At 51.3% G+C, this 15,218-nt stretch overlaps 1 protein-coding gene across 2 annotated transcripts; it reads right to left on the minus strand.

The window, feature by feature from the left end:
* Window positions 1–3,396: 3,396 nt before the first annotated feature.
* Window positions 3,397–11,735, minus strand: SLC35C1 (solute carrier family 35 member C1). 2 transcript variants are annotated; one of them, XM_084893645.1, is made up of 3 exons: window positions 11,615–11,735; window positions 9,836–10,362; window positions 3,397–5,193 (listed from the first exon to the last, which is right to left on the minus strand). In XM_084893645.1, the coding sequence occupies exons 2-3, from the start codon at window positions 10,329–10,331 to the stop codon at window positions 4,634–4,636; spliced, it is 1,056 nt and encodes a 351-aa protein (XP_084749771.1). In that variant the 5' UTR covers window positions 10,332–10,362; window positions 11,615–11,735; the 3' UTR covers window positions 3,397–4,633. The 2 variants fall into 2 exon arrangements, with proteins under 2 accessions (XP_084749771.1, XP_084749770.1); XM_084893644.1 differs by lacking the exon at window positions 11,615–11,735 and having other exon boundaries at window positions 9,836–10,925.
* Between the last annotated feature and the right edge of the window lie 3,483 nt (window positions 11,736–15,218).

The following is a 15,218-nucleotide window of genomic DNA, read 5'->3' on the forward strand; positions in this document are numbered from 1 at the left end:
GCCCATAAATGTTAGCAAGAATATTATTTAATATTTAGTAATATAGTTATAATGATACATTATATATTATAATAAAAATTTTAGTCATAATAGTAATTATTATTTTAAAAAATGATGATGGCCCAGGCTGGTGTGGTTCAGTTGGTTCGGGGGTTCTCCCATGTTCCAAAACAGCTGTCGCCAACCAGTGGGCCGTGGACCACTTGTGGTCCATGAGGTCCAACCACGACGCTGCTCCAAAGGGCTGCAGGCTCAATCCCTGTTGGGGGCATTCAGGAGGCAGATGATTGATGTTTTGCTCTCATATTGATGTTTCTCTCTCTCTCTCTCTCTCTCTCTCTCTCTCTCTCTTTCTCCTCCCCCCTTTCCCTATCTCTCTCTCTCAAAATCTATATTCTCTTAAAATAAAAAGAAAAAAGGGATGATGATGATGGTACTCAGTGAAAAGGCACTGTCCTGGGAGGAGGAGAGTTCTGGATTCTTCCCCATCACACTGTGACCTTGGGCAAGTCAGATATGATCTCTCTGAGCCTCAGGCTTGTCTGTGGGATTTGGGGCTGGACTCTGATTTTCAAACTCATTCCAGCTCTAGTGTTATAAATTCCCCCAGGAGTGTAGCCAGACCAGAACCCCCTTCCCTCCCTCACACAGCAGTCCTCCGTCTAAGCTCTCAGCACACCTGGACCAGGTGCTCCAGTGCAGCGGGCTTTTCGGTTCCCATTTCAGCTGGTTTCAGGTCCTACACTTAGCCCCTTCACAGGAACCAAGGTTTGGGGGTGGGGTGGGGTGGGGGGCTGGGGCTGGACTAGGGCTGTACCTGGTGAGGCAGCTTCCCCACCAAAGAGGCACAGTGGAAAGCCTATCAGACAGGAGGGCCAGGAGAGCTGAGTACCACACTCCACTTTGTCATTGGCGTATTGGGCAAGTCATTAGACTCTTTGGGACCTCAGTCTTCTCATCTAACAACTGAAGTTCATATGTTGATTCTTTCAGTCATGTTCTCTCTTAATTTGGAATAACTTTCACATGAGTAAGAAGATCAGAAAGATGAACTGATTTAGCTAAGCCCTCACAGCTCGTGATTTGAATCATCTCTTACCCAAGGCCCAGCCTCCTTTCATCTTTAGAGAAAAGATTGAAAGCCATAGTTTTATGATTGAGAAGCTGACTGCCCAGTTTCGAATCCTAATTATTAACTGTGTGACTTCAGACAAATTACTTACCCTCTCTGTGCCTTAGTTTTTCTTATCTGTGAGATGAGATATGATTATTATACCCCCACCTGGTTGTTATGAGGATGAAATGAATAAATGTTTGTAAAGCACTTTCAACAGTGCCTGCTATCTAGTAAATTTATGTAGGTGCTTGCTAAATTAATAAAATAGCTCCCCTGACAATTAAGGCATGATCTCAAGTATGTACAAAGCACTTTTTAAAAAATAAATCTTTATTTTTCAGATTATTACAATTATTCCTCTCTCCCCCCCCCCCATAGTTCCCCTGTACCTGGTTCCCACCACACCCTCTGCCCTTACCCACCCCTCCGTCCCTGTCCTCATCCATAGGTGTATGATTTTTGTCCAGTCTCTTCCCGCACTCAGCACACCCCCTTCTCCCTGAGAATTGTCAGTCCACTCCCTTTCTATGCCCCTGATTCTATTATATTCACCAGTTTATTCTGTTCATCAGATTTTTATTCACTTGTTTTTTAGATTCACTTGTTGATAAATATGTTGTTCATAATTTTTATCTTTACCTTTTTCTTCTTCTTCCTCTTCTTAAAGAATACCTTTCAACATTTCATATAATTCTGGTTTGGCAGTGATGAACTCCTTTAGCTTTTTCTTATCTGTGAAACTCTTTATCTGACCTTCAATTATGAATGATAGCTTTGCTGGGTAGAGTAATCTTGGTTGTAGGTTCTTGCTATTCATCACTTATTTCTTGCCACTCCCATCTGCCTGCATAGTTTCTGTTGAGAAATCAGCTGATAATCGTATGGGTGCTCCCTCGTAGGTAACTATTTTTCTCTTGCTGCTTTTAATATTCTCTGTCTTTTGCTCTTGGCATTTTAATTATGATGTGTCTTGGTGTTGTCCTCTTTGGATTCCTTTTGTTTGGCGTTTTCTGCACTTCCTGGTCTTGTAAGTCTATTTCTTTCACCAGGTGGAAGAAGTTTTCTGTCATCATTTATACAAATAGGTTTTCAGTATCTTTTTCCTTCTAGTTGTAGAATTTCCATTCAGCCAGCCTTCCTGTGGTTCTGGATGATGTCCTTTTTGTCTTTTGGTTGTAGTTTTTAAAATGTTGTGCGAGACAGCAGTTTAGGTGTTTACGTATGCCACCATCTTGATTTCTCCTGATTGCACTTTGTTGTTATTGTTGTTTTTTTAAATATATATTTTTTATTGATTTCAGAGAGGAAGGGAGAGGGATAGAAACAGAAACATCAGTGATGAGAGAGAATCACTGATTGGCTGCCTCCTGCACCCCTTTTTCCCCCATTTCCCACTGGGGATCGAGCCCTTGACCAGAACTGAAGTCAGCACAGTCTGCAGGCTGACACTCTATCCACAGAGCCAAACCAGGTAGGGCATCTCTTTGGATTAGGACCAGGAGACTCGTGTTCCATTCTGGGCTCACTACTGTTTTGCTCTGTGGCCTCAGAAGCCTCCTTTAAACTTTCTGTGCCTTAGCTTTCCTAGGCTGCAAGATAAGGGGCTTGGGCATGTTCATTGATGAGCACCATTTTTTTTGGAACAAAAATCGTCAGGAAAAAAGCATAACCTCTGAGATCTCAGGGCACTAGGTTACTATTTCCATTATTGAGCCTTGACATGTGTTTACATGTGAGCCCTTCGAAGCAGATTCGGGTTTTTATATTAATATGACCTATCACAGTGCCTGGCACGTTGTAAGTACTCAACAATGCCGAGTGTAGTTAATATCTATGCTGTGAAAGCAGAGACTTTCGTCTGAGTCCTCTGTAGCCTCTCCCTTCCTATGCTCCTCTCAGCCTCAGTATCCTCCTATATACAGTGGTGATCAGTGAGTGCGCCCAGGTCACAGGGTACATGTGGGTGGTGGGGTTGTAAAGATGAATGGCGGATGTAGAGCACGCAGCACAGTGCCAGTAAATGACAGCTATTGCGAATATGAAACCTGAGGTTGGTCACCTACGTCCCAGGAAGCGGCTCTGATCCAAGAGAAAATGCTTTTCTTAGAAGGGCTGCCCTGCTGGTACCTGGACTTGGTGAGGGCAAGGTCGAGTCTTCCTGACCTTTACAGACCCACTGCTTCTCCTCAGGGCCTTGTTCATAAATTTATCTAGGCCTAGCCAGCCCCCTCCTGCACTCAGCCCCGCCTCCCCCGCCACACACACACATATACACAGGCTGGCTTACTTCAATTTTAATTAAGTCACACACAATTCAGGACATCAGGCCCCACCAACTTCATTAGAAACCATTTGGGATTGTGGGGAGACTGGAAAAGGGGGTGTTGAGAAAACCCACTCTCTAGGGACTAAACCACTAGGAGTTATCCCAAGGAGCTGGGCGGAACAAAATGCCCAACGGAAGGGCCAGGGGTGAAAGGGAGCCAGAGGCCCCGGGGGTGTGGTGAGAGAGCGATCTGGTTCTTTCGGCCGCATCCTTAGGGAAGAACGCACCCTTAGGTTCACTGACGCAGGGCAGAGCCTCAGAAGCCGGTTACACGCCTTCCTGCAGGGATCCGGGGGTCCCAGCCCAGCTGTGGTGGAAGGTGCTGAGCTGGGTCACTGCTCCATCAGCCCCCTGGGGAGAAGCTCTGGGGGAGGCAGTTGGGAGAAGCAGAAGTGGCTCCGGGCTCCACTTCCTGAGCCAGGCGGCTGCACCGGCTGCGGGGAGACAGAGTGAGGCAATAAAACGGGTGTCAGGGGTGAGGGGGGTGCTAATGACTTCGTTTAACCTGTAAGAGATGTGTGGTTCTTCATGTTCAAGACCTGGAAACATGGGATGCAGATGGTGGGGAAAGGGTGCTTTTCCATGATGTGCCCCGTTCCCAGGCCACTTCCGTGGTACAACTGATTCCTTCGCCCCTTCCACGGGGCCTGGTGGCTTCTCTGCAGAGAAGAGGGGACACTGGTCCCTTTCCTTCCTCAGCCCAACCGGAGCTGGGTTTGTGGGGTGAGAGCTGTGCTGCCTGCCCTGGGACCCTGGGATGTGAGGTTTCCCAAACCCCTTAGCTGCCCTGTGGTGGCATCAGACACGTCTCCCTGAGTACGAGTGAAGACCAGGTGGCTTCGCCATATGTTCCTTCAAGCTTGTGGCCTGTCCTCAACCCCGAAGGTCCTGTGGAGGTAGAAAGCCCTGGGACGGGACAGGAAGGGGTGTGCTACTTGCCTACTTCCCAAGGGCCAAGGTGCTCTTCCCACGGGGGTCCTTCCCCCAAATGGGAAAGGAGGTTGAGAGAGGACTGGTGAGTTTCCGACATTACTTGAAAACACTGTTCCGTTTTGACCACCGGGTTCCGATCTGTCTGCAAACACCCCTCCAGGACTCCCTCGCTGGGTCAGAGAGGCCTCCGCTGCATCCATGGGCTTCCTCCCGGGGGCGCTCTCCTGGGCGGGCCATCCCGAGGTCCCCGCAGGAGCTCACACCCCCAGGCTGCTCTTCTCCTCGACCTTGGGGCTGGGCTCCTCCTGCACCTTCTTCATCTCCCAGCCCCTGACCCAGGTGTAGGCGGAGGAGCCCCCCAGCACCATCATGTTGCTCGTCCACCAGAGGAAGCTCTTGGTCTCCTCGTAGTAGAGGACGGCCAGCACCGTCTGGGCACAGGCCTTGGCTGTGCCCGACACGTTGTGGGTCAGGGGGCTGGTGAACTTGATCTGCAGTCCCGTCACGTAGCCGATGGCAAAGCCGAACAGGCCTCCCAGCGTCATCATGCCCCAGAAGTGGGCGCTGCCCAGCTGGGCGAAGCGCAGGAGGGCCTGGAGCTCCCCCAGCAGCAGCAGCAGCGGCAGGAAGAGCACGCAGGCGTTGACGTTGTTGTAGAAGGTCAGGCGCCAGATGCTGCCGTCCACTGCCGGGAGCACCTTCTTGGTGTAGATGGCGTTGAGCGAGACACACAGGCTGGCTAGCACGCCAAAGAGGGTGCCCGTCCAAGACAAGGTGCCCTCTGCCCCCTCCTGGTCCACACCAAGCCAGAAGCCACCTGCAGTGGGGACAGGAGAAGGGGCGTGGGTGAGGACGGGAGGGAGAAGGACAGAGAAGTTTTCCCCTAAAGTTCACAAACTGTAATGCTGCCTCACCACCCCTCCCAATTGGCTCTGCAACAAATATGTCGGAAGTCTCCACTACATGCAAAGCACAATACAAGGGCTGGGAAGTGGCCCAGGACAGGAGCTTCCTCACGGAGCATGCGTTCCAGCAAAGGAGAAAAGTGTTGAAACAATTCATTGCATAACAATTGTAATGAGGCCCATAAAAGGGTGCTGTGAGAACCCATCACTGGGTGACTGTGTTGGCCTGGGGTCTCTGGAAACTAGAACTGAGTTCTGAAGGATGAGTATTTAGTGGTTACAATGACTGTGGGTGAGTGGTTTTTAAGGTCTCAGAGGCTGGGCTTCCTGGTGTGTAAGATGGGAGGCCTGAGTCTTTTTCCGATACGTCCAGTCCCAAGACCTCTTCCTACCTGCTCTTCCCTTCTAGATCCCTGGCCTGCCATGGGCTGCTGGGCACCTGCCCACGGAGACAGTACCTTGAGCCAGACCCCACTTTCCCAGCAAGCAGGACTGACTCTTACATGGGGTATACCCCGTTACAGCATCTGGCAACATGGGGCAGGAGGAAAGTTTTGGTGTCAGATTGGGGCTTTGCCATCTCAAGGCTGGGCGGCCTGGGAAAGGTTTACTTAACTGCTCTGAGCTCCCATTTCCTTCAGCTGCAGAGATCTGGTCACTGTCTTTTCTTAAAAAAAAATTTTTTTTTAAAATTGATTTCAGAGAGGGAGAGATAGAAACATCAACCATGAGAATCATTGATTGGCTGCTTCCTGCACACCCCCTACTAGAGATCAAGCCCGAACCCAGGCATATGCCCTGACCTGGAATTGAATGGTGACCTCTTGGTTCATAGGTCAACTCTCAACCACTAAGCCTCGCTGGCCGGGCTGGTCCCTGTCTTGACACTCCTCTCCAACCCATCTACTCTCCACCTTGCAACCAGAATGACAAGGACCTTCCTCGCATACAGATCTGCTCAGGTCCTGTCCTGGCTTAAAGCTCCTCCCAGCCTCCCACTGCCCTCAGCAAATACTCCAGGTTCACTTCACTTGGGAAGCCTCACAGGTGGGGAGTCTTGCCTGGGCCCAGCCATGAAGAAGGGCACATGCCCTTCCTTCTGCCTGAACAGTCTCTCCTCACTCTTTCCTGACACCATCTAGCACTTCCTCCAGAAGGCCTGCTTAGCTGACCCTTCCCAACCACCTCTCCCTCCCCACCCAGCCAGGATCCCCACAGCACCTTCTATGTCCCCATCACAGCTCTTGCCACTCAGTCTTAGCTCATGCACTGCCATGCATCATCACTGTGACCCCCAGGGGTGTAGAAGCTGAGTCTGCCTTCCCCAAATATGTATCCCCAAGCTTGGCACAGTCCCCAGCATGTGCCGGATCTCAATTAATACTTGTTGTGTGACTGAATAGAGGTTGTTCTGGAGGTGCTTGTCAGGATTGAAGGAGACGAGTCACCTGCTACACTATAGGAACTCACTCCCAGCATTCTCTTTCTTGGTAGAGCCTTTGTGAACAGGTTACCCACAGACCTGCTCTGGGGATGGAGTGGGTGGGCTTATTCAGAGAGGTCCAGAAGGGACTGCCACCTCAAGGTCCCAGACCAGGAGGTATTCTCAGCTAGAGAGCTTTGAAAGGCAGTGCGACCTGGGGGCAAAAGGGGCAGGGAGGAGGAGGAGGAGGAGGAGGAGGAGGAGGAGGAGGAGGCCTAGAGTAGATGCCTTTGACCCATCTTCCTCCACAAGGAGGAAGGAAGGGGAACCATTGCAGAGAGGGAACAGGTCCTAGGGCAACAGAGAGCACCGGCCTCCCCGTGCTGGCCAGTGAATGCACCTTCTCAGAAGCAATCTCACCATCAGCTACTTGAATTACTTTTCGGATTTGGGCCCAGTTTCCCTAGTGACATCACCTTCCTCCACGCAAATTCTCCCACCAAGAGCATGCCCCACCCACCAACACACACACACACACACACACATACACACACACACACAAACGGTCTCTGAGATTGAAGTGGAGATCCCTCAGACATTGGGGAAGTGTGGGAGAAAGTGAGGCCTCTCCTGGGAGGGGAAGATGGCATGGGATGCCCCCCCCCCCTCCCGGCAACCAGTCTACTTTGGCCTTGGGCTCTGAGACACCAGTGAAGAATATGTAGGTCAACCAAGACAAACTTTCCAGCACCAGAAAAAAACCTGAATAGGCTTAAGGAAGGATCGCATTCCTGGATGACAGAGGCCCAGGAACAGCGGGGGCTGCTGGGGGTGCTCTGACCCAGTGTGCTGCGATAAAACAACATGTGGTCTATAGTATGTGCTGTCCAATACAGTCGCCACTGGCCACATGTGGCTACTGAATCAGGTTAAACATCTATAACTGAGGAACTTTCAAAATTTCATTTAATTTGAATTACAGTAAGTCTTCACTTAATGTCATCCACAGGTTCTGCTCCTAAAACAATATACATTAATATACTAGAGGCCTGGTGCATGAAATTCGTGCATGGGGGGATCCCCTCAGCCCAGCCTGCACCCTCTCCAATCCGGAACCTCTTGGGGGATGTCCGACTGCTGGTGTAGGCCCCATCCCCAGACAGTCGGACATCCTTCTCACAATCTGGGACCACAGGCTCCTAACTGCTCACCTGCCTGCCCACCTGATTGCCCCTTATTGCCCCACCCCCTGCTGGCCTGGTTGCCCCTTAGTGCCACCCCTGCCGACCTGGTTGCCCCCAAATGCCCCCCACCAGCCTGGTCACCCTGAACTGCTCCCCTGCGGGCCTGGTCACCCCACGCAGCCTGCTGTTTGGTCATTTGGTCACCCCTCATAACCCCCCTGCCAGCATGGTTGCCCACAAAGCCTGCTGCTTAGTTGGTTGGTTGGCCCTCACTGCCCACCCCCCGCTGCCCTATGGGCCTGGTCGCCCTACATAGCCTGCTGTTCGGTCCTTTGGTCATAACTCACTAACCTCCCTGCCAGCCTGGTTGCCCCACAAAGCCTGTTGCTCAGTCGCTTAGTTGCCCCTCACTGCCCTGCCCTCCCCCCTGTGGGCCTGGTCACCCCACATAGCCTGCAGTTCGGTCCTTTGGTTGTCCCTTACTCACCCCCCCTGCCAGCCTGGTCACTTCATGCAGCCTGCAGTCGTTTGGTCGTAACTCACTAACCCCCCTGCCAGCCTGGTTGACCCACACAGCCTTTTCAGTTGTCTGTTCGGTTGTTTCGGATGTGACGGTCGCTTAGCCTTTTATATATATTATATAGATAGGCTAATTGATATAAACAAGTGTTAAGTGCCTATGCATCTTATCATTGTTATAAAGAAATGATGTTATTTGAGGATCTGCTCTAACTTAGATTGAAATAGACACGTGTCCAGTGATTACTGTATTGGGTAGTGCAGCTTTAACATCTAGGGGATAAGAATAGAGCAGAGTGGTTAGAAGCATAGGACTGGCAGTCTGATCAATCTGTTTGCATCCCAGCCTGGCTACTTCCTTGCCACGTGGCCCAGGACAAATAACTTAATCTCTCTGAGCCTCAGTTTCCTTGTTTGGATAGAGATGATCGTGGTGCCCAGAGACCTCTGGGGAACAAAGGAGATGCTATAATATGTGAAATGATTAGCACAGTGTCCCCATCAGTAATTGTGATTAAAAAAGTACATTTTTATTAATTTCAGAGAGGAATGGAGAGGGAGAAAGAGATAGAAACATCAACAATGAGAGAGAATCATTGATCGGCTGCCTCCTCCTGCATGTCTCTTACTGGGGATCGAGCCCGAAACCCTGGCATATGCCCTTGGCTGGAATTGAACCTGGGACCCTTTAGTCTGCAGGCCAATGCTCTATCCACTGAGCCAAACTAGCTAGGGCAATAATTGTGATTTTTTTTTTGAAGGTCAAGTCTGGGAAGACAGCTAAGACCTCTAAAAGCGTATCTCTTACCACTGTCTCAGGTGTTATTATTAGTATGCACCTGCAAGGTCAGGATGACAGTATATTTATTAAAAGAGGAATTACCGAAGGACTTGTATACATGCATATAAGTACAACCAATGGACACAAAACTCTGGGGAGGGAGGGTATGTGAGGAAGGGGGGAGCATTGGTATATGTACAAAAATAATAATTTAATAAAAAAAATAAATTATAAAAAAAATTAAAAAAATAAAAAATAAATAAAAGAGGAATTGTCTCATAGAAATGAGATGGGGAGTCAGGACACCCGAGTTTAGAGGTCAAGTGTATGGAGTCTGGTTACTTGAGATCAGATCCCAGCTCTGCCACTTATTAGCTGTGCGATCTTGGGCAAGTTACTTCACCGCTCTGTGCCTGGGTTTCCCCCTGTGAAGTAGAAATCATAATTCCACCTGTCTGAGGGGCCCTACCTGGACGCCCAACTTGCTGGGTGACCACAAGCAAGTTATTTGTCCTCTCAGGCTCATCCTCATATTACCATTGAGGGAGCTGGGAAGGATACAGTCGAAAGATGCTTGGCAGGGCTATTCCTTCGGGTTTTGGCCCCCATACCTCCTCTATTTCCCACGGCCCTGGATGGCCACTCACCGATGATGATGCCGCAGGTGAGCAGGGCGTAGAAGGAGGTGGTCTGCTTGAGCAGGAGGTAGGAGAGCAGCACGTTGAAGACGGTGGTGAGGGAGCGGCCCACGTTGTAGAAGGCCACCCCCACGTACTTCAGGCAGAGGTTGTTGAAGGTGATCATGCAGATGAAGACCACGGACAGGGGCAGGACGCTGCGGGCCACCCTGAGGTCCAGGCGCAGGGCCGGGAACTCCATGGCCCCGGGGCAGCAGGTGGACAGGGTGCTGAGGCCCTTGCACAGCAGGGCGGTCACCAGGCACTGGTAGAAGGTGACGAAGATGGGGGTGTCCAGCTGCAGGGAGGGGCTGTCTAGCAGGTACTTGTTGAGAAACACCATGGAGATGGAGATGACCCAGTAGAGAAAGACCACCAGGGCGATCTGCAGGGCCCGGAGCAGGAAGGGCTTCCCCTGGCTGGCCTCAGCCTCGCCGGAGAGGTCGGAAGTCCCCATCAGGGCCATGTGCAGGATCCTGGAGCGCTTCAGAGGGGCCCTGTTCATGGTGGCAGAGGAGCTGGGTCACAGCATGGCCAGAACTGGTCTCCCCGAGTATTGGGAGGGGAGCACACTCTACTTTCCTCAGGCCGCGGCCCTCAAGAGTCACCTGGGGGAGGGCCCAGAGGCCTCCTCCCGATGCCCTCTAGGATGGGGAGGTTGGCTTTGGGGTGAGCCTCACAACCAGCTCCCACGTTGAGGGGCCTCATGACACAGGGCGCAGGGAAGGGGTGGTGGACAGGCGGAGGACATAGCAGGGGAGAACAAGAGAGGGGAGAGGAGGGGAAAGAAAAGGGGGAGTAGGAATGAGGGCCAAGGGGCTGGAGGGCTGCGTGGGGAGAGTGCAGAGAGGGAGGCGTGGGCTGCACAGGAAGAGAGGGGGTGGCAGGGAGGTGGGAGGCCCGCAGGGAGCTGAATGGAGGGAGGACGTGCGGCGCGGGGGGAGAGGGATGTCTGGAAACAGGAGTCCAGGGGAGATCGGAGAGGCTCGGGGCGGGTCCGAGGGACGCGGGAGGAGGCCGGGCAGTGTCAGCCCACAGCCCACGTTTTCCTGGTGCCGTGCGGGTTCCGGCTCAGCCCCGGAGCCAGGACTCACTTCCGCCTCCTTCTTAAAGAGCCCGCACCCCAGCGGCCTCTTAAAGCCACAGTACCCAGACAGTCAGAGTCTGGCTCGCGTCGGGGGCCCGACCGCCACCCAGCCTCGGCAGCCTCCGAAGGTTCTTCTGGGTGTTTGAGCCTCGCCCTCTTCCTGCAAACTCCGCTGGCTCCGACCCCTCCTAAGGCTAACACCCCGACTCAGCTGGTCGCCCCAAATCCCCGTGCAGGCTGCGCTCCTTCTTTCCCGGCCCTGGCACCCCTCGCTTCCCTCCAGTCTAGGGACACCCACGCCCCCGCTGGCCCTGGCCCTGGGTCGGTTACTTAGTCCCAGCTCACTCTTGCCAAACATCTGTGCAGTTCCCTCCTTCCCCGCACTCTCCCCCTCCCCAGCCCTCTCCCAAACCCTCGATTCCCTGCAGCGCTCCCAGACGCCGGATGCCATGACGCCCCTATTACAGGACCTCAATCTGTCATCGGGTCCCCCCATTCCAGACCTGTGGGTGGCCGGATCCGAGCCTCAAAGCTTCGCCCTCTCCCCTGGTTCCTTCCCCCTTCCTTGCAAAATCCTCCTCCCGATGCGGCCGCCGGGCTCAGCCTGCAAGCTCCAGCCCCAGGGCTGGTGTTCTCAGGTCCCCAAAGCGACCCGCACTCACCTGGCTCTCCGCGCTCCCTGCCGGCCGGCGCCCGCCGCAGCGCCGCACCTGCACCTGCCGAGGTGCACCCAGGCCCTGCCCGCCAAGGACAACTTCCTGTTCCCGGCCCCGGGCGCGGGCGGTGCCCAGCCGCGCCCTAGGGTGGCGGAGGGGCCCCGGGCCAATCCAGCTGGTTGTGGGAGCAAGTACCTATCCAACAATAGGTACGTGCTCTTTCCAAGGCCATCCCAGCCCCAGGTATCTCGCCCCAGCCAGTGGCCCAGAACCCCCAATCCAGTTACCGCAGCTGGCAGATCCCAGCATCCGGCTGCATCCTTTGCCCCTCACTCACCGGCCTGGGGTTAAGGCTTGGATTCTCTTGCCCGCAGGGCATGGAGGGTTCTCCGTCCCCTCCCAAGACTGAGCCTGGGAAGTGGTCCCTAGCCCCGGACACTCACTCTTCAGACAGGCGCATGGGCTGACTTCTCCTGGTTCCGCTCAAGCACCAACGTTGGGCGTTGGGCAGCTCACTTCTGAGTCTCCTTATTATACACCGTTGGGTTGGACTCTACCAGTGGGTCTCAGACTCCTTACTCAAAATTCTAGCTAGTACGGTTGAAAGTAGGGAGTGTATTTCAAGCACCATTGAATTGGTACCATTCCATTTACTGGCCAGGTATCCGGCATTTGCTTTAAAATACTCAGATCAGTCAACAAAGAGAAAAGAAAATGGTGGATGTCCGAGACCGGTTTGGCTCAATGGATAGAGCGTCGGTTTGGGGACTGAGGGGTCCCGGGTTCGATTCCGGTCAAGGGCATGTACCTTGGTTGCGGGCATATCCCCAGTAGGAGGTGTGTAAGAGGCGGCTGGTCGATGACTCTCTCTCATCGATGTTTCTAACTATCTCTCTCCCTTCCTCTCTGTACAAAATCAATAAAAATATATATTAAAAAATAAAAATAAAGGGAAGCCCTAAAAAAAAAAAAAAAAAAAAAAGAAGAAGAAAGAAAGAAAATGGTGGATGAAACAAGATAGGCAAAGTGTTGATAATTGTTGGATAGGTACCTGGGGGTTATTGGCAGAGTTTTCTTACTTTTCCATAATAAAAGGTAAAGCTTGTGAACTATATTTGAAGATTCACATGCTAACTACGTACATGCTCACCTGAGCTTAGCACAGCCCTAGTGGGCTATAGGGACCTGGGCGGGGTTATGGGAAACAAGCTCCATCCAGCAGCCCCCCAGGCAAGGGCAAATGCCCCAGCAGAGCTCTGCCTTAGGCCCCGCGCTCTCTCACTAGCCCTCTGGTCCTCACCCTGTGATACCCACACTCCAGTGACTTCCCGCTTCCTAGTTATGGGCAGGTGGAGGCTGCCTTCTGGTCACCTTATCACCTTTGGGGAAGGAAAGACTTAAGTGGACCGAGCTGGTCATCCGAACCTTACTTGGATGGTCTTGTTCTGGGGCCAAACTTGGAAGGTTGTGGGTTTCATTAAGAACAGTACATGCTCCATTCTTTCCTCTCATAGGTCTGGTTGTTCACCTGACAAATAATTGAATGACAAACAGGGAAACTTGTCTCTGAGAAGTCCCAGTTTTCTGGAAGGGCCCCTCTCCTTGTCATAATAACAGAACAGGAATGAATGTATCGGAGGAATGTGCTGCCACCTTGAGCCCCTTACTTTTTCTCTCTCTGAAATGGAATCTGGAGCAGAACAACACCACCTAAGTTTGTTACAGCTGATTCCTGGTGGCGGAAATGCCCAAAAGCCCATTCGCCATTTCCTGCCTCTGAGACCCCTGGAGCTACCCTGCTTGCATTACACCCGCCACCCCCCTGTTCTTCAGCTTTCCCCCAGTTCTCTGAGCAACCCTGGACTCTTCCAATGACTTTCTTTCTGTATAAGTTGCCTGGAGTCTGTATTTTTTGTTTGAATCAGAGAACCCTAGATGCTACTGTGAATATTTCTCTCTGTCCAAGAAAAAGGGTCAGGGCAGCAATTAGTTAGTTCCAGAGAGTGAGTCCAGCCACTACACCTGCACTCCTCCCCAAGCACTGGGATTCCAAAGAACAGGGCTGGAGAAACGGACTGGGCTGGGGAGCAGATATGCAAATACTGGTGTGTTTGCAGAAGGGCTGCCATCTGGTGGATGTGGGTCAAGGTTGGCTTCCTTCTTTGGGGCATTGCTGTAAACCTGGCAGAGGGGACAGGGTGCTGTGAATCCCTGGGAATTTGAAATTGGTTTAATTTAACAAACATCTTCTGAATGCTCTTTATGTTTGACCCTTCCTGTGCTCCTTCCCCTCTACTGGGCTCACTATTCAGTTCAGATGATTCATAGGACACCTTACACTGGCATATTGATGGCCTTTTTTTTTGCCATTAGTGGGTTTTGAATTGTCTGAAATGAACACAAAGAACCCAAGTTTAACATATAGGTTATCTGAGTGAATGACTGAATACAGAAATGAACTGAGTTAATTACAATTCTGGAGCCACAAAATCCATAATAAGAAATCCTTTTGCTAAGTTTATGCTTTTTTTCTGTCCCTTGTAGTATAGCATAGCAATTAAAACTTTACCCTCTAGAGTAGGTGTGTCGAACTCAATCAGAGAAGGGGCCAAAATCTAAAATCCAGCCTAAATCGCGGGCTGAATGGTTTACTGAACAGTCATAAACTGACAATGTCATAAACTGACAGTGGAGTGCAGTGATGACAGCGCGGTGCGGGCCACATTGCAAGGTCTGGCGGGCTGGATTTGGCCCGCGGGCCTTGTGTTTGACACATGTGCTCTAGAGTCAGCTAAGTTCAAGTCCTGGGTCCACCACTTCTCAATTTTTGTGGCTGTGGCTGATCACCTAACTTCTCTGGAACATAACAGAGAATGGTGATAATATGTTAGTATAGTGCCTGTCCCCATATTTGTATTCCTTGTTTAATTTAATTTTTTTTTCTCTCTCTGCATTTTCAATGATTCCCACATCTCCTCTTGTCACTGGGCACATTTGTCACCATTGCACTAACTGTATCAGTTAGCTATTGCTGTGTAACAAACTCTTCAAAATTTAGATTACAAGTATGTGGCTCAATTAGGCAGTTCAGCTGATCTTGGCTGGGCTTTCTCACATGTTTTGTGGTCTCTCATATAGATTAGTTAGGATGGCTTCAGCTGGGATAACTAAGCTCTCCTCCATAAGGTCTCTTATCTTTCAACTAGACGCAGTGTTTCCCAAACTTCTCTCATGATGAGAATCACCTGGTGGAGTTGTTAAACTACAGATTCCTGAATCCCAACTTAGAGGTGCTAAACTAGAATGTTTTGGGAGCATATAGGTAAAATTGTATACTTAACTTAGTGCTCTGTACAATTTTACCTATATGCTCCCCAAAATTCTAGTTTAGCACCTCTTAGTTGGGATTCAGGAATCTGTAGTTTAACAACTCCACCAGGTGATTCTCATCATGAGAGAAGTTTGGGAAACACTGAACTAGAGGCCCAGCGCATGATTAACTCATGTGTGTGTAGGGTCCCCTAGACCTAACTTGTCTTCAGAGCCAGGTCCTCTGTCCCAGGAAGCCGCACACACTCTGTGGACACTGCCGGTACCCTGCGACGCTCCA

This window comes from Pipistrellus hanaki (assembly GCF_964339955.1).
Source record: "Pipistrellus hanaki genome assembly, chromosome: 9".
NCBI classification, from domain to species: Eukaryota; Metazoa; Chordata; class Mammalia; order Chiroptera; family Vespertilionidae; genus Pipistrellus; species Pipistrellus hanaki.